This window comes from Notolepis coatsorum, assembly GCF_963971535.1.
Source record: "Notolepis coatsorum genome assembly, chromosome: 14".
In the NCBI taxonomy this organism is placed as follows: domain Eukaryota; kingdom Metazoa; phylum Chordata; class Actinopteri; order Aulopiformes; family Paralepididae; genus Notolepis; species Notolepis coatsorum.
The window spans coordinates 7,438,934-7,458,609 of NC_140178.1; the positions used below are offsets into that span (position 1 = coordinate 7,438,934).

The following is a 19,676-nucleotide window of genomic DNA, read 5'->3' on the forward strand; positions in this document are numbered from 1 at the left end:
CCTCCAGGAGCGTGAGGCAGACGGGTCAGGCCAGGTACCGGACCTCCAGGAACGTGAGGCAGACGGGTCAGGCCAGGTACCGGACCTCCAGGAGCGTGAGGCAGACGGGTCAGGCCAGGTACCGGACCTACCTCCAGGAACGTGAGGCAGACGGGTCAGGCCAGGTACCGGACCTCCAGGAGCGTGAGGCAGACGGGTCAGGGACCTCCAGGAACGTGAGGCAGACGGGTCAGGCCAGGTACCGGACCTCCCTCCAGGAGAGTGAGGCAGACGGGTCAGGCCAGGTACCGGACCTCCAGGTAACGTGAGGCAGACGGGTCAGGCCAGGTACCGGACCTCCAGGTAACGTGAGGCAGACGGGTCAGGCCAGGTACCGGACCTCCAGGTAACGTGAGGCAGACGGGTCAGGCCAGGTACCGGACGGCCAGGAACATGAGCAGACAGGTCAGCAGCATGCCGCCCACCATGATCAGCTTGTCCTGTGTCGCCCGCCTCTCGATGAGCCTCATCACCGTGTTGGACAGACCCAGCATGTTGGCCACGTCCAGCATCTTCTTGTGGGTCCCCTGCAGAGACGAGACCAAGACGGGACGGGACCAGGGTGTCAGTCAAGACGGTGCATTTATAGAGCCCTTTTAGTTTAGTTTAGTTTTTTTAGTTTACTCAGTTTATTTGATCAGAGACGGTGCATATCAATCAACAGTTTATGTGTTTTATTTTTTAAACAAACACATAAACAAACATGACAACACACGATAAGATATACAAGCATTATTAACAGTGCACATCCAATGAAATCACCATATAGTTAAATGTCTTATACAGGATATACCCCCAATACCTGTTATCTAAAAACCTACACACATATGCTCCAGCTCATACCCCCCCCCCTCCCGGACCCCCCATTGGATAATCCATCCATTATACCTCGCTCAGTCCTAACCAGACACTACCATTATAAGCTAGCTTTTATTATCTCCACCACTTCTAACCACATTGTCATTTTGGATTCATTGAGACCCAAAATTCTAGCTGTAGATATTTCTTGATAAATCACATCGAGATATGTAAGAATCCAGACCTTTCGGCAAATTTTTTCCGGTTGGAACCATCGTGATGCTATCAGCTTTTTAGCCACTGTGATACCGGATAAAACCAATCTCTTTAGCTCAATCAACAGTTTATACATTTATAAATTAATACAAACGACATGTAATAAATATGCCAACATTAGCAGGGTTGCTAGTTTTCAGTTGTAGTCCCTGGGCTAGATGTTTAACCCTTTCACTGACACACGACAGAAGGTTAACCCTTTACTATCACACAACCGTGACGGTCGCAACCGGCTGTTGTGTGGCAGTGAAAGGGTTAACCTGTGAATTTGTTGCAGTGAAAGGGTTAACCGTTTTGGTAGTGTGGCAGTGAAAGGGTTGTCAGTGAATGGTGCATTTATAGAGCTATTTTATCCAGTATGATACAAGATACAAGAGTTTTATTTGTCACGGCATACAGGTATAGTGAAATGCGGGGGGTCTCGCCCGCAACGATGTGCATAATACAATAGTAATGTACATGCAATAAACAAGTAAACAGAGTAGGCATATCGGTATCTGTACATGAGTTATTTACAGAGCATGGTAGGACATGCTAGGTCCTGTGGCAGTGCAGTACACTGTTAGCTACGGATGAGGCACTGGGTCTTTATGTACACTGCTATACAATGCTATATTTTACAATCTCAAGCTATACTATTCTTAAAGTGACCGTTCCTTCTGTAAAGTGTCCATAAGTGTGTTTGTGCTCATGTATGTCAGTCAATGGTGCATTTATAGAGCTCTTTTATCCAGTATGTCAGTCAATGGTGCATTTCTACTCTATTTATACACACGACTTCACCGCAGTCCACCCCAGCAACACCATCATCAAGTTTGCTGACGACACCACCGTGGTGGGCTGCATCACAAAAGGCGACGAGACCGCGTACCGCGATGAAGTAGAGCAGCTGTCAGCCCTGTGCAAAGATAACAACCTACAGCTGAACAAGCTAAAGACCCAGGAGATGATCGTGGACTACAGGAGGAAGAAGACCGACATACAGCCCCTGTACATCGACGGGGGAGGTGTGGAGAGAGTCTCGGTCATCAAGTTCCTGGGTGTCCACCTGGAGGATGACGTGACCTGGAGAACCAACACCACTGCGATTGTGAAAAAGGCACAGCAGAGACTCTACTTCCTGAGAATACTGAGAAACTACCACCTCAGACAAGACCTGCTTGTGTCTTTTTACCGCTGCTCCGTGGAAAGCATCCTCACCTACTGCATCAATGTGTGGTTCCTCAGCTGCACAGCCGCAGAGAGGAGGGCGCTCCAGAGGGTCGTCAACTCGGCCCAGAAGATCATCGGCTGCCCCCTCCCCTCACTGGAGGGACTATACAACTCCCGCTGCCTCAAAAAAGCAGTAAAAATACTGAAAGACCCACACCACCCGGGCAACAAACACTTCGTACGGCTGCGCTCGGGCAGGCGTTTCAGCGTCATGCCCACCCGGACTAACGGACTGAAGTTTAGTTTTTACCCCAGGGCCATATGTGCACTAAACTCAGCAAAGTTTTAAAACAACAGTCTCCCTTGCACCCCCCCCCCCCCCCCCCGCACACACAACATTAAGGGATAGTGCAATTATCTTTTACACCCCCCTGTTTATATTAATGTTACTCCTGTTTTTATATTTAATACTGTGTTTAGGACTGTGTTTTTATATTTTTACTAGCACCTAGGGCTGCATTTTAAATTTCGTTGTAACAACTGTAACAATGACAATAAAGATCTATTCTATTCTATTCTAGAGCTCTTTTATCCAGTATGTCAGTAAATGGTGCATTTATAGCAGGGTTCCCACAGACATTGCAAAATGAAATTGAAGGACTGCAACGACACTCAATGTTAGCGGTTAGCACACACACCGGAACACACACGTGACACGATGCATTGTTTTTGTAGGATCGCCGATGCGATACTCCTCTGCGCTTAACCCATCCCGTCGTCCTTCCCACCAAGGGCAGCCGGGAGCAGACAAGGGTTTCTCTTATGGGGGGTGGGGTGGGGGGGACCCTTGCGAGCACGGGGAGAACATGCAAACTCCACACAGAAAGGCCACCCACCTGGCACCTGGCAATGCGGAAACCTGGTCCCCAAGCGGGAATCGAACCCTGAACCTTCTTGCTGTGAGGCGACAGTGTTAACCACCATGCCACTAATCCCCCCCCCCCACCTCTACCCCCACCTCTCTACCTTCACCTCAACCTGTTTTCTTATACAAACAAATTGTCAGATGCAGTCAGGTTCATTCTTATTTTACTAGGTCAGCCGATGATGGACAGATTATGTTACCACATCCTAAATCAAATGCTTTAAAGAGGACGGTTGTTTATCGTGCCATCAATCATCAATCAAATATTTACTCATGAATGTAATAACCTTTTCAGAAAATATTCTGATGTTTATAAAAATGTCTACAATGTTTTACTGTTTTTAGATTATCATTGTTAATTAAGTGAATTGTTATTGTCATAATGTATCTCATGTATTGTTATGTTTTGTGTTTTGTGTTGTCTTTCTGTGTCGACCCCAGGAAGACTAGCTCGCCACTTAGGTGGCAGCTAATGGGGATCCTTTTAAACAATAAACAACAATAAACCTCTCCACCCCCACCTCTCCAGTTTCTCACGGGGGGGGGCAGACACCAGGCTGATGTGACCGTGCCGATCAGACGCACCCTGATAAGAGAGAGAGCAGCTCCTCCCTGGAAACATGGCGTCAGACTCCAGAGGACCACACACACACACATACATACATATATACACACACACACATACATAAATACACACACACACACTAGTCTTCCCAGTAGGAAACAGAAGCTGGGATGGTGTTTAACCAAACAGTTCCTCTTGCCTTGCAAGAAACAGGGTACCTCAAACCCCGCCCCCTTTTCTTGATCCTCCAATCACAACTGTTGCTTCCCTCTGACCCACCTTTAACACTTTCAGTGCCGTTCACGTAGATCTACGGTTCTGTCGTCCGATCGTTGAGTGCCGGAAACGTAGATCTACGTTTCTGTCACAGTATTTCTTTTATTATCTATATCCATTCATAATTCAGCAGGGCACCTTGTGCATACTGTGGAGGAGTGTGGGGGGGGGGGGGGGGGGCGCCGGTCTAAACCACATTGCATGCGTGCGCCACAAAGGATAATAGCGATGATCAAGCGTTGATTTCAGGAAGATCCGATAATCAGGCAAAAAATGACAATGTGTTTATTGAATTACACAAAAACGCTGTTTTCGTGTCTTTTCCCTGGAATTGCTCAGAAGCGGCCGGACTATGTTCATATTCAAAACGGTATCAAACGGAAATGTACGGATGAAAAAATAATCAGTTTTTTGCACGTTGACCAGAAGTAGCTCAACGAGACTCAACGGCGTTATTAGACCCATAGCGATACTATAAAATATAGGTTTAGGTCTACAAAGTACAACTACGTTTACATGTTAATGGGCGGCACGGAAGTGGTCACTTCCTGGAAGGGGCGTGGCACTCAATGTGTTAATGTCCCCTCTGGTCCCAGAGGACAAACCCACCTTTAACCCTTTCACTGCCACACGACAGAAGGTTAACCCTTTCACTGCTACAAGACAGACGGTTAACCCTTTCACTGCCACACGACAGAAGGTTAACCCTTTCACTGCTACAAGACAGACGGTTAACCCTTTCACTGCCACACGACAGCAGGTTAACCCTTTCACTGCGACAATACAGAAGGTTAACCCTCTCACTGCGACAACACAGAAGGTTAACCCTTTCACTGCCACACGAGAAAGGGTTAACCCTTTACTATCACACTACAGACGGTTAACCCTTTCACTACCACACTACAGAAGGTTAACCCTTTACTATCACACTACAGAAGGTTAACCCTTTCACTGCCACACGACAAAGGGTTAACCCTTTACTATCACACTACAGACGGTTAACCCTTTCACTGCCACACGACAAATGGTTACCACTTTACTATCACACTAGACGGTTAACCCACCTTGGACTCTTATTATTATTACTTGTATTATGCACATCGTTGCGAGCGAGACCCACCGCATTTCACTGTATACCTGTATGCCGTGACAAATAAAACTCTTGTATCTATCTTGTATCTAAGACCCCCCCCCACCTTTAAGGCGCACCCCCCCCCCTTCACATTTAAGGCCCCCCCCCCTCACCTTTAAGCCCCCCCCCCTCACCTTTAAGGCACCCCCCCTCACCTTTAAGCCCCCCCCCCTCACCTTTAAGCCCCCCGCCCTCACCTTTAAGGCACCCCCCCCTCACCTTTAAGCCCCCCCCCCCACCTTTAAGCCCCCCCCCCACCTTTAAGGCACCCCCCCCCCTCACCTTTAAGGCCCCCCCCCCTCACCTTTAAGCCCCCCCCCTCACCTTTAAGGCACCCCCCCTCACCTTTAAGCCCCCCCCCCTCACCTTTAAGCCCCCCCCCTCACCTTTAAGGCACCCCCCCTCACCTTTAAGGCTCCCCCCTCACCTTTAAGCCCCCCCCCTCATCTTTAAGGCACCCCCCCTTACCTTTAAGCCCCCCCCCTCACCTTTAAGGCACCCCCCCCCTCACCTTTAAGCCCCCCCCCCTCACCTTTAAGGCACCCCCCCCTCACCTTTAAGCCCCCCCCTCCCTCACCTTTAAGCCCCCCCCCCTCACCTTTAAGCCCCCCCCTCACCTTTAAGGCCCCCCCCTCACCTTTAAGGCCCCCCCCCCTCACCTTTAAGGCCCCCCCCCTCACCTTTAAGGCCCCCCCCCTCACATTTAAGGCCCCCCCCCTCACCTTTAAGCCCCCCCCCCCCCCCCTCACCTTTAAGCCCCCCCCCCCCTCACCTTTAAGCCCCCCCCCCTCACCTTTAAGGCCCCCCCCCCTCACCTTTAAGGCCCCCCTCTGGTCCCTCAGGCCGGTCAGGATGCCGCTCCCGCTGCCCAGCAGGTCGTCCATGTTCCGGTGAGCGCTGTGCAGGTTGGAGCCGAACTGCAGCGTCTCGTCGATGGGGATGGAGGTGTCTGCGTCCTGCAGGAGGAGGAGGAGGAGAGGGACGGGTCACACCTCACCTTCTCTCTCTCTCTCTGGGTCACCTTTCAACTTCTGTTTTATTCATCACATATAAAGGGTTAACTGGGTCGTGTGGTAGTGAAAGAGTTAACTATTTCAGTGTGGTGGTAGTGAAGGGGTTAAGAGACTTGCGTTGGTGGTGAAGGTGCGGCTCATCAGCTCCTCCCTCTCCCGGTCCTGGGCCTCCTTGCCGTAGCGCCGGTGCTGGAAGTTGCGCAGCGCGGTCTGGAGGTGCTGCACGTCGTACTTGAGCTGGTCCACGCGCCTGGGGCGCAGGAGGAGACCATCACCACCAGGGGGCGGAGGAGGAGACCATCACCACCAGGGCTGAGCCCAAACGTTCCAACCTTCGTTCGTTACGTTGGCATTCGAATTCTAAATCAACATTCACATTTAAAAAATGTTTTATAATTTTTTTTTTTTTTTTTTATTAATTCTGTTTAAACCAATGGGGTTTTTCTTCACAGTTGCAGATCAATTTTAGGCTACACTAATATTATAGTATTAAAAGAAACTGATGAGTTATATTCATTAAAGAAAGTTGATTTAGTTGGGCTGGGGGGCTTCTCCCTGGGCTGGGGCTGGAAAGTTGATTTAATAAAAAAGAAAAAATACTAATTTAATCAGATTAATCACTTTATTCAAATAGAGGATTTAGTTTGAGTATATTTTTTAAAAAAAATTATAAAAAAAAAAAAAAAATTGAATTTGTCTTTTTTGTTAAAAACGAAGGTTCGAACGTTCGTTCAAAAAAACCCTGACGAAGTTTGAATCCCAAAAACAGGCTTCGGGGAAACAGCCTTACTAGGGACGGGCAAAACTCACGCAATGACTATTCTGGGAACTAATCGAAGCTTCCACGTTAAGGTATGGTTTTTGTTTTTACTTAATAGCAAACGTGAGATAATCCAACAAGCAGGCTAGCTGGCTGCTGTCGTTGCTAACGGGCTAACGCTAAGCGGACCAGGCTAGCGTATTTCCGGGAACAAGAGCATTCGTTGTGAACGCTACATCACTGACGCTTGAAATGTGTGAACTTAGTGAAACAACATGGCCGACGTACACAACGCTGCCACCGTGTAACATCTCCGGTCTCTCTCTCTTCATCTTTCTTCTCCGTTCTCCCAGCTGTTAACATCCTAGTTATGCTACCTGGCTAGCTAGCGAGCTGTACCCAGCATGCCGTTCAGCGGTGTAACAGTTAATAGGGTCCCATCTCGATACCCTACACACACAGTGTAGTTGCAGATAAAACAAAGGGAAAATATAATTGAATGACTATTCGATGCCCCTCCCTAGTAATCATGACGTCGTAGACAAAGCCGCACAAACGTGTTTCCATTTCGTCAAGCTCCCCTTGCGACGTCTTCCTGTCACGATGTAGGTTATTGTTGTTCCGGTGTTTTCAAATAAAACCATTCATATTCACTCTGGTTAATGCCCACATATCTCTCTCTCTCTCTCTGTCTCTGTCTCTCTCATCTGCCCTGGCTGGAATGAAAAGGAAACACCTGAGGGCCCCCCCCCCCCCCTCTCTCTCTCTCTCTCTACCGAGCATCATCTGTACCTGAGACCAGAGCTGTCCTGAGAGCAGAGCTGTCCTGAGAGCAGAGCTGTCCTGAGAGCAGAGCTGTCCTGAGAGCAGAGCTGTCCTGAGAGCAGAGCTGTCCTGAGAGCAGAGCTGTCCTGAGACTGAGAGCAGAGCTGTCCTGAGAGCAGAGCTGTCCTGAGACTGAGAGCAGAGCTGTCCTGAGACTGAGAGCAGAGCTGTCCTGAGAGCAGAGCTGTCCTGAGAGCAGAGCTGTCCTGAGACTGAGAGCAGAGCTGTCCTGAGAGCAGAGCTGTCCTGAGACTGAGAGCAGAGCTGTCCTGAGACTGAGAGCAGAGCTGTCCTGAGACCAGAGCTGTCCTGAGACTGAGAGCAGAGCTGTCCTGAGACTGAGAGCAGAGCTGTCCTGAGAGCAGAGCTGTCCTGAGAGCAGAGCTGTCCTGAGAGCAGAGCTGTCCTGAGACTGAGAGCAGAGCTGTCCTGAGAGCAGAGCTGTCCTGAGACTGAGAGCAGAGCTGTCCTGAGACTGAGAGCAGAGCTGTCCTGAGAGCAGAGCTGTCCTGAGACCAGAGCTGTCCTGAGACTGAGAGCAGAGCTGTCCTGAGACTGAGAGCAGAGCTGTCCTGAGAGCAGAGCTGTCCTGAGACTGAGACCAGAGCTGTCCTGAGACTGAGAGCAGAGCTGTCCTGAGACTGAGACCAGAGCTGTCCTGAGACTGAGAGCAGAGCTGTCCTGAGACTGAGAGCAGAGCTGTCCTGAGACTGAGAGCAGAGCTGTCCTGAGACTGAGAGCAGAGCTGTCCTGAGAGCAGAGCTGTCCTGAGAGCAGAGCTGTCCTGAGAGCAGAGCTGTCCTGAGAGCAGAGCTGTCCTGAGAGCAGAGCTGTCCTGAGAGCAGAGCTGTCCTGAGAGCAGAGCTGTCCTGTCACCAGAGGAGCGCTCCGTGCGGAGGGGGTTGCGCCGTGTGTCCCCCGGGGTCTGTTTACCCAGCTCAAGAAAACGACGCTCTGCCCAACGCAGCAAGAATGCCGGCGATGACGTGGGGCTTCAGAGGAGCTGTGTTTTCCCAGAGAGCCAGGTTGTTGCCCACGGGGGCCGTGAGACGCGCCTGTCTCCTCTCCGCCCCCCTGGCTGAGAAACATGAGTCACGCGCTGCTAGATCGCCGTTTAGCGAGGCCCCACCTTGTCAAGCAGGGGCGTCATTTTGGTATGGCAAGGTATGGCACTCGCCATACCTTGGCAAATAAAAATGTAAAAAAAGAAAATGTATTCAATTTTTTTATGTTGATTTAGAATTCGAATGTCAACATTATAAACAAAGCTTCGAATTATTCGCTACAGCCCTAGCATGTTTTGATATTGTCAATTATCTCACTTTTACTAGGTGACTTTTACTGTGACTAACTGAAATATGCCCCAAAAAAAGGAAAATGGACATAGGGACGTTTTTTAATCAAAGGGCAGCAGAGACAAGTGATACAGGGACACAGGTATGGTCTTACAATGGCTTAGTGATTATAACAGTGCAGTTCAGCATTCAGTAACCCATACTCTTTGTGAATGTGTTTTTGATACTACATTCTGTTGAACACACACCTCAAAACCGTACCTAAGGAAAATTGGCTCAATTGCAAGAAAAGTAATAGACAGTTATGATATTACATTCTGCATAATTCGTATGCAAAATAGTGTGGTTCCCTGCTTTAGTCTGTTGACACATTTCTATACTAAAAATGCTTGTGTAGTCCTGTGTCATACCTAAATGCCATATAACTGAATTGTATAGAAACAACTCACCAAAAGTGACTATTGCACAACTGATTTGACAAAAAAAATCCACCAAGGGGGGGATACCCCCCCTGCACCTCCCTCCCCACCCCTCCTCGCCATACCTTGCCTTTTACTGAAATGACGCCACTGTTGTCAAGACTCACAATCTGGCGTTCTGCCGGCGGTTCGGCGGTTCCTTGCCGGACAGGATCTCGAGGCGTTCTAAGTGACTGAAGATCTGGTCGATTCTGGCCTGCAGGTCGTTCTCAAACACTAGTAGGAAGAAAAAGATTTTTTTTTTTTTTTACAAATAGGCCACATCTGCCAAAAAAAATCTGTAAAATAAAATGAATAGATAAAAACACCTATTATTTACACATGACTCAGTTGTGGTTTGTCAATAATGTACCCGATCTCAAGCCCCGCCCTCTTTTCTATAATGTACCCTATCTCAAGCCCCGCCCTCTTTTCTCGATCTCCCAACCGCGACTGTCGCTTCCATCGGACAAAAAAACAAAGAAATGGCTGTGATTGGAGGATCAAGAAAAGAAGGCGGGCTTGAGATAGGGTAGATTGAATAACTTTTTTCTCATTTCCTCCTGATAAAAACCTCATCTGCGGCTAGGGACTCTGACTCCACATTTTACGTCTCACTTACGCAGCCGTCATCGACCGGCATCACTCCGGAGCCTGAAGAGCAGCGGGGATTATGTGTTCTACTGTATACACGGTTGATCAATACAATGATCGATTTTTTCGAATGGTGATCAGGAATTGGAATAATCCATTTGGATACCATCTGATCTCAGGTAAGGAATCTATGTTATCAGTCTTAGGATAATCAGACTCGTTTTCACGGATATATAAGCGTTTCCCCTATATGTGATATGGCTGTTTTGATTGTAAAAGCCATCAGGAAATAAGAGCAGCGATTATCAGCGCGCGGCACAAGCGTGCGTGCGCACACATATACTATCGATTATCTAGCGTTTAATTGAAAACGATTCATAAATAGGCCGACAAATGACAACGTTCTAGAATATTACAGTAAAAGGCGATTATCATAGAATGTGTTGTTTTTTCCGCGAAAACGAGTGATTTTCAAAATGCTATCAAACGGAAATGAAGCGATACAAAAACAATCTGCTTTGACAATGTTGACTGGAAAATGAGTCTTTGATAAGCGACGGGCAGATTAGACACATAGCCATAATTTAAAACATAGATTAGGCGATATTAACGTTAACATTGGAGTGGATTTGGGCATTCAAGGGGGTAAAAAGGAAAACACGGACTGGCTCTCAAAGTGTTAAGGGCTCGGAATTGCCTGGGTTTTGGTCATATGCGGGTTTTGGTCATATGCTCCGGAAAGGCTCCCGCTGTTTGACTGTTTCTAAGTGCAGTGATTGAAAACTACTCGAATGCTTTAGAACCGAGTCATTCATTTAATTCGGGGCAACCTAACAGCCGCGAAGCGAAGTCTTCTGAAAGACCAGAGACAGAGAAGTCAGAGGAATAACGACCTGTTGAATGCAACTATGGTTCAATAGATTAAATTAGTTTAAGATATTGAACTGTAGTTACATTCAACAGGTCTTTCTTTATTCAATAGATTAAATTTGTTTAAGAATACAAAAATTCAAAAAAAAATCTTTTAAGAGAATCTCAAATACATTATTTTATTTAAGTGTAGGCTATAGTAAAAAAAAAATTTTTACAGTTTTTGTATTTTTCTGACATGGGGACTCAACATACAATAGATTACTATCAGAAATGTCAAGTTGTATGTTGTTATTCTAACCAGCTTAGTTCTGTTGCATTTCCAATTTATTTATTTAAATTATAAATTTATCAGGGATCGATAAGGGAACCGATAAAGAATCGGATCGATAAGCAGAATCGATAATGGAATCGTATCGATAAAATCTTATCAATTCCCATCCCCATCTGCGGCAGAATAAAAAGTCCATGCGAATAAAAAAAAATTATCTTTTGATGGAGGGTCAGCTATAGGCCTTACTGGGCTGTCAGTGGTGGAAGAAGTACACAGTTCCTTTACTTAAGTATGTAAATGTGAGTAAAAGTAGAAATACTCAGATAAATTAGTCCTCCATTCAAATTCTACTTAAGTAAAAGTGGAGAAGTATTTGCTATTGAATGTACTTAAGTATCTAAAGTAAAAGTACACATTCTACATGACGTTTGTGTATCCATTGACCTCTATAGGATAAAGTGGTATGTGGTCCAGTTATGCTGCTCTGATTATGTCCTTAAGTTGACAGGCTTCAAATATGAAAGTATATAATCTTCATACATTTTTTATTTTGTATATATTATGTTTTCTATGCAAAATCCTTGTCTTGTAAAAAGTAACTAGTAACTGATGGGTTCAGATAAATGTAGTGGAGTAAAAAAGTACAATATTTCCCTTGAAATGTAGTGGAGTAAAAGTATAAAGTTCCCTAAAATGAAAATACTCACATAAAGTACAAGTAGCTCGAAATTGTACTTAAGTACAGTACTTGAGTAAAAAAAAAATACTTAGTTACTTTCCACCCCTGTGTACTGTACATCATTAACGGATACATTATGTCCCCTGTTTCGCTTCTCAGAGCTCGTTAGCGTCCTAGACGAGCGTTTATATTCCCGAAAGCGGCGGCAGAAAGTGAGAGAAAGGAGATGGGAGTTTATCCGACTAAAAAAAAAGTTCAGTCTCGATTCGGACGGCCACGCCCCCCCTTTCCCGTACCACGCCCCGTTCCTGCACCACGCCCCTTTCCCATGCCACGCCCCTTTCCCATCACCCACTCTTTCTGAGCTCGTACGACGACGACATCCTTCCACCCGTTGACATGCCCAGTTGATGTCATTGTCAGGAGGGGTAGGCCGCCTGGCTCCCACCATTATCTCACCAGCCGCTCCCTCTACCCCCCCCCCACCCCTCCGCTTCCTGCCCTGGCACCAAGACTCCGGAGCACGTCGTTCGGGGGGCAACACACCTCGGGAAAACAATCAGGCGGGTGCGGACACTGGCCCTAAGACACCGCCGCCCGCGGCTGCAGTATGTGACCCGTCCCCCGTCCCCCCCCCCGTCCCCCACCCTGCCCGGCTGTCCCAGGCAGCACAGTGCTCCCCTTGTGAGAGGAGGACGCATGCCGCCTGCTGTTAAGAGTCCAAAGACTGTGGCTCAGTCAGAGATAATCACATCAGGACGGATGGTGTGTGCGGCGTGTGGAGCCCAGCGGTGCGGCGGCATGAAAGAATTTAAAATGGAAAATATCATTAAAAATGGAAAAAAAACAGAGAGGAGGGAAGCGAGATGGAACATTTTGATCTGAGATCCTAGTGACTTAAGAACTCAAAAACAATACTTGGATTCTAGTATTTTGTATGTGCGTGTGTGTGTGCGTGTGTGTGTGTGTGTGCACGTGCAAGTATATTCGCGCGTGTGCACACGTGCACATGCACGTGCCTACTGCCTGTTCTTGTCATTTTGGAAAATACCCAAGTTTATGCCCAAGATAAGATAAGATGAGATATTCCTTTATTGATCCCCTTGGGGCGTCATAGCAGCATGAGGGAGGGGGGAGGGGGGAGGTGAGGTACAGGTATGGCCAGGGTAATAGTATAGTAGAAAGACATAAATATAGGCAATATAATTGTATCTGAATATAAAAATATGAGAAAAAAGAAACAGTGTAAACTATATAATTAACTCTGAATATAAAAAGAGAAAAATAAACAGTGTAAACAATACAACCAACTCTGAATATAAAAAGAGAAAAATAAACAGTGTAATTAAACAGTATAACCAACTGAATATAATATGAGAAAAGAAAGTGTAAACAATTATCACCAACTCTGAATATAAAAATATGAGAACAAATAAACAGTGTAAACTATATAATTAACTCTGAATATAAAATTAGGAGAAAAATAAACAGTGTAAACAATACAACCAACTCTGAATATAAAAATAGGAGAAAAATAAACAGTGTAATTAAACAGTATAACCAACTGAATATAAGAATATGAGAAAAGAAAGTGTAAAAGGTGCGTGTGTGGCGATGAGGCCTAACAAAAATAATAGTTGGTTTCAGGTTGGTTGTCAGTTTGGCCATGGGTAGGTAGGGAATTTATTTTATTTAATTTTTTTATTTTATTCTTTCCCACGGCGACTATGGATAGGGAATTTCTTTATTTAATTAAAATGTTCACAACAACATGGATGCATGTACTCTGCCAGCATGTTTAATATCCATAATACTAAATGTTTGACTAAGATTTCTATGAAACGTTATTCTAAAAAAAAAAAAAAAAAAAAAAAATTGATTTTTTTTTTTTTTTTTTTTTTTTTATTATATATAATTTTTTTTTTAAACTCATAAAATATATTGGGTCGCACCTAAATCGGCAGGGTCGGTCGGCAACCTGAAACCAACCATTATTTTTGTTAGGCCTGATGACACATCTTGACTCACAGTGGACAGACTGACGGTCAGTTGACTCCAGCCGTCCCATCTGCGACTGCACCTCATGTATCTGTCTAAGTAATCACAGACAGGCGTGGAAAAAGACGGTTAGTCAAAACAACAACATAACAATTTGTGAACTTCAGCTCGCGAGCTTGTTGACGCACGAGGCAATTTGAAGGGGGGGGGGGGGGGGGCGTGTAGATGGGCATCACTCCCAGCATTAGTAAGACATAGCGAGAAAGCGGCTAAGACAGGTCGTAATGATGAAACAATGAAAGGTACAGATGACACACTCACCACCCACACCTGTCTACTACTACCCACCTGTCTCTTCTCAAGGTGGATCCATGATTTTATATGTCTATTTTATGTGTATCAGTGATAATCAAACCGTAAACAAAGAGGCCTATTAAGATGTAAGATCCATCCTAATATGAAAAACGATGTGATTTAATGTTCTATGCCTTATCTTGACGTTGTCTATTTTGCTGCTGTCTATTTTGATGTCTGCACTTCCTGCATTGCTCTTGATCTGCCAATTGTGTGCTCATTTTATGTCTTTTGTACTGCTGTCGGCTGCACAGCACTTTGAGCTGCACTTCTTGTATGAAAGGTGCTATACAAATAAAGATTATTACTAGGGATGCCCCGATCGATCGGCCACCGATCGTTATCGGCCGATACTCAGTATAAATATGCAATCTGTGAATTCCGATAATGAGTCATATTCGCCGATCGCGGAAACCGATCAAGCGAAGCTCTCACTCGCTGTCTGTCTCAGACACACAGGACCTGCAAACTGCCGCTGCTCCTCCTCCCTAGCCCCGCCCGCCCCGTGTAGAGTTTGTAAACAAAGAGGACTGAGAGGCGGCTCCTCTGCTCGAGTCTGTAGTGCATTCGACCTGCGCTAACGTTAGCTACCTAGCTATCGTTACTGTTTAAACAAAATTACCCAGTCAACTATTCACGTTTAGTAGGCATTGTCTAACGGTATTTAGCCGGCTAGCTACCGATAGCTCCTGATATCAACAAATGATCCAGAAAGTCTAGTAGTCCATGTTCATACCTCCGTTAGCTTGCGTTAGCTTGCGTTAGCTGACGTTAGTTTACTGTTCAAAATGAAATGTCCCATTGAACTAAAGTTCTGTCTTAACGTCATCTAGCCGGCTAGCAGTAGCTACAGATAGTTCTTGATATCAATGTCTTATAACATTGATTTAATGCGTATTCGAGCTGAGGGCTTGCTGAATGTGAAATGACCAAAGAACCATAACGTTACCAATAGGGTCCCGCTGCAGCGCCGGAGAATCCTTTTTGGAGCTGGAGGCTACTAGAGTACACAGACAGTGGAGCTGTTTGCAGATAGCGAGCATTTTGACTTGTTGCGTGGTGGCGATGTCTCGCAGATAATACAAGTACAAGTCTAATTATATAATATATATATTTTATAAAAAAAAAAATGTATATAAAATAATTTTTAATTTCTTTTTAATCAAAAACAATCGGTATCGGATCGGTATCGGCCGATATGGCTCACGACGATCGGTGATCGGTATCGGTGGCAAAAAACGTGATCGGGGCATCCCTAATTATTACTATTATTATCATCAAAACTCTACCAAATGTTTCCTGACAACAATCACAACAACTATTATGTCTGTGAATGTGATTAAAGGAACAACGCTTGGGCAACTCCTTGGGGAAGTGTTACCCATGAGAGTTGCCAAAAGAATTGCCTGTTTATCACTGCCTTTAGCGTGGTAGGAATTTACTTGATATAGTCGATAACCTCCATTTCCATTCAATTCAAAAAACTTTATTAGTCCCGCAAGGGGCCATTTAAGGCATGATACGGCAAACACCTGCATTTTTTTTTTTTATCTTTTTCCCCCTCCATTTTCCTCCGATTTTCTCCCATCCCAATGTTAGTCGTATGCCAATTCCCAGTCCCTTCCTGGTCGCTGCGCACTTACCCCCCACAGTCAGATCATCTGGGAGAGTGGAGGCTACCACGTGCTTCCTCCGACACACGTCCAGCCAATCACCGCTTCTTTTCACCTGGCAGCGCGGATTCTCATCGAGAGGGCGTAGCGTGTGGGAGGATCACACTATCCCCCTCAAGTCCTATCCGCGCTTAGCAGGCGCCCCGACCGAACTGTAGGAGTCGCTGTTTACAACGACCCGGACCCACCCCGCCAGCTTCTCCCACCCTCTAATACAGCCAATTGTATTAGTGCGGACGGCCAGCCAAGCTGGTGACAACCCCGGAGCTGTGAGCTGGATTCGAACAGGCGAATCCAGCTCACAGCTCCGGGGTTGGTGACGAACGCAATCTCCGCTCGGCCACCTAACCGCCTTGTGATTAGATTTTCTAATAAATATGCATGATCAAGTTCAACAACGTGTGCTTTTATTTTGATATTCCTTAATTCCACGTTAAAATTACGCAATACAACACTTTGTATGCCACCTAACCGCCCTAAACACCTGCATTTCTATACATTCAAGACAAAACAGACATACATGACACTTCAAAGTAGGGGTGGGGGGAAAAATCTATAGTATCGCGATACTTTGCGTGGTGATACTGTATCGATACAGGGACGCCAAGTATCGATATTTAATTATTCATAAAAAAATTAAAAAAATTGTATAAGGAAGTTGCATTGTTCATTTCAATACCTGTAATAGTACAGTAGTCCACACACACACATGTGCATTCAGTTAAGTTGGAATATGACTGTAGTAATACAAACAGTTCCGTTTGTCAGGTACATGCAACACAGATTACAGTGTTTACATCTGTCTGCTTGAGAAAATACCATGTTTTGCAATAAAAATTATTGAAGTGAGATGAACAGACTGAACTTTATTTTATTAGATAAAACATGTTGACAGTTTTACTTTGCAGTAAAAAAAGAAAGAAAATGCGAAAAATAAAAAAAGATGTATCGCAATATTCGCGATATATCGAGTATCGCGATACTGTCGTATCGCGGCTCAAGTATCGCAAGATCTCTGGCGATTCCCACCCCTACTTCAAAGCATAAAATACATGACACCGCCAGAACGGGATCCCTACACTGTTGATCTGTCAGTCCAATAAATAAATAAATAGATTCGGTCAGTATAAAAAAGTGCACTTTCGTCAAAAATGTTAAAATCAAGGGGTCAAAGGGTGCACGTTAGTAAACTGACCTTTCCTTGTACTGTGGCCATTCACCAGTCGAATGGCCTCTGGTACAAACCCAAACTTTCTTCTGTTTGTTTTACAGGCAGGCTGTCTAACGAGCTTTCCTGAGGGCAGCAGGTCAAAACACACATGAAGGACATGTGTGGGGTCATCAATTATTTTATGTGCTTTCTTGAGCACTTGAGCACTGTAAAACTGCATTAGGGATCTTTGTGTTCTGCTGATCATTTTTGAGCTAAGGTTGACAACACATTGCAGTTTGTTCTTGTCTCTTTGACAAGAGGGATGTGAACCAGCATACAAATGAAAAGGTTCAAATACTCTCAATAAAGGAAGAATAAAACATTGTGAGAATTCTCTGGTCGACTCCAAAGGAGTTTAGTTTGCGAAGACAGTACAGACGCTGATGAGCCTTTTTTATTATAACATCTGTGTTGTCACTAAATTTAAGTTAGTCATCAAACACAGTTCCTAAGTATTTGTAGTTCTGGACAATTTCCACCTCAGCTCCGTGGATGGTTTCATTAGTCATTGTATAGCAGATTAAGATTCTACCCTTTGCCCCTGTATTAGATTAGATTAGATGTTATTGTCATTGATTGCGTAGCACAAGTACAGTACAACACAATTAAATAGGAATCTAAAACAGAGTACAAAGTTAACAGTAAAGTGCACTGCATTATACAGTATAACATGTGAATATGTGGAGTATATTTGATGAAGCTACGAAGTAAATATGCTAAGCTAAATGTACGACATACAATATTACAGTATTATATACAGTGTATATATATTATATCATGTATACACTATGGTAGTAAAACATACTAGCCAGTGGTATAATAATATAAGAGTAGGCATGGCATATATACAGATATAGATAAGGTGTCTATAGTGTCAGGTGTACAATGTAAACATAAAACATAAGTTTGGAAATTTGTGTTTGGTAGATAATTTCTCTGTTGTAACAATGCTTCTTGGCAATACATTTTATACTGTTGGAAAGCCTGTTTATTTACCTTTTAAATGGTGACCCATTTGTAAGGAACATGCATTTGTGGGATGAGCCCATGAAAAATGTTACATGTATGTCATGTATGTCATAAATGTCACTATGAATTGAAAATGGGGGACCCTGATCATGTAAACAAGATGAAAGTCTTTCTCTGGTCTGCATCCCCTTAACAATTGTGTGTATTGAGCCATACTGTATTGTACCCATTCTGCAATCTGTTAAATAAAGTTTTCATTCATTCATCTTATTCAAACAGCTTATTCTGCAGTTTGGTGTTGTTTGGTGGATTGGATGATTGAAGTCTATCAGTAACAAGGAAGAAACGAGACATGATATTGGCAATAGTTAACGCTAGTACAGGCCTTATCAACATCACAATCGATTAGCCTATAATATGATCAATGCATTTCCAGCTGTCAGGGATTAAATAACTGTCCACGAAGGTAATTAACTGTTATCTTCTGCTCCTAGGAATCTAACGTCAGCTGGCATTAAAACAAAAAGTAACTGACGTTAACGTTAGCCAACTTAATGTTAGTTCACTTTTAGTTAGCAAATATAACAGTACATACAGTGTGTAGTTGTTTTTTTATGAAATATATTAACTGTTAAGCTAATTAACTGCTAGCTGATTCTTTATTAAATATTGTTGTGGCAATTCAAATGATATATATTTATAATATACAAATATATTTTGTCTATAAAATTAAATAAAACTACACACACTGCTGTTATATTTGCTGATTGATTGATTGAAAACTTTATTAACAGATTGCAGAATGGGTACAATACAGTACAACAGCTCAATACACACAATAGTTAAGGGGATGCAGACCAGAGAAAGACTTTTGTCTTGTTTACATCAGGGTCCCCCATTTTCAATTCATAGTAATAATAGCTAGCTAGCAGTAAGTTGGCTAACAGCTAGTTAGCAATAACAGTACAGTGTGGAGCTAACGTTCATGTTTCAGCTTACTTGTTTGTCTGGTGATAGAGCGAATCCATGTCTCCCTTTGTTAGAAGGTAACGCTGCCCTGTGGCTGCACTAACACTGAAGAAAACAACACGTCTCTGTCTCAACACGTTATTAACTAACTTAACGTTATACAGTAACTAGCTGATCTAGTGGAGTGCTGCAATGTTGCACTGTGGCCGCCCACGTCATCAGTGGAGACGCGTCATCATCAGTCGAGACGGTGTTGTGTACGGAAGTGGCGGAAGCGGAAGCGCCCAAAAGTGGAGCGTTTGTTTTCAAGTATGTGTGAATGAATGAAAACTTTATTTGACAGATTGCAGAATGGGGACAATACAGTACGGCTCAATACACACAATGTTAAGCCTTAACTGACGAAAGTCTTTCTCTGGTCTGCATCGCCTTAACTTAAGGCGATGCAGACCAGAGAAAGACTTTCGCCTTGTTTGAATGAATGAATGAAAACTTTATTTAACAGATTGCAGAATGGGTACAATACAGTACGGCTCAATACATACAATTGTTAAGGGGATGCAGACCTG

The 19,676-nt window shown here is 44.5% G+C and overlaps 1 protein-coding gene across 1 annotated transcript; it reads right to left on the reverse strand.

Annotated features, from left to right (window-relative positions):
* Positions 1-202: 202 nt before the first annotated feature.
* gosr2 (golgi SNAP receptor complex member 2) lies at positions 203-19,311 on the reverse strand. The gene is made up of 6 exons (XM_084328834.1): positions 19,138-19,311; positions 13,960-14,024; positions 9,643-9,751; positions 6,294-6,426; positions 5,979-6,119; positions 203-566 (listed from the first exon to the last, which is right to left on the reverse strand). The coding sequence occupies exons 1-6, from the start codon at positions 19,164-19,166 to the stop codon at positions 405-407; spliced, it is 639 nt and encodes a 212-aa protein (XP_084184960.1). The 5' UTR covers positions 19,167-19,311; the 3' UTR covers positions 203-404.
* Positions 19,312-19,676: the final 365 nt, after the last annotated feature.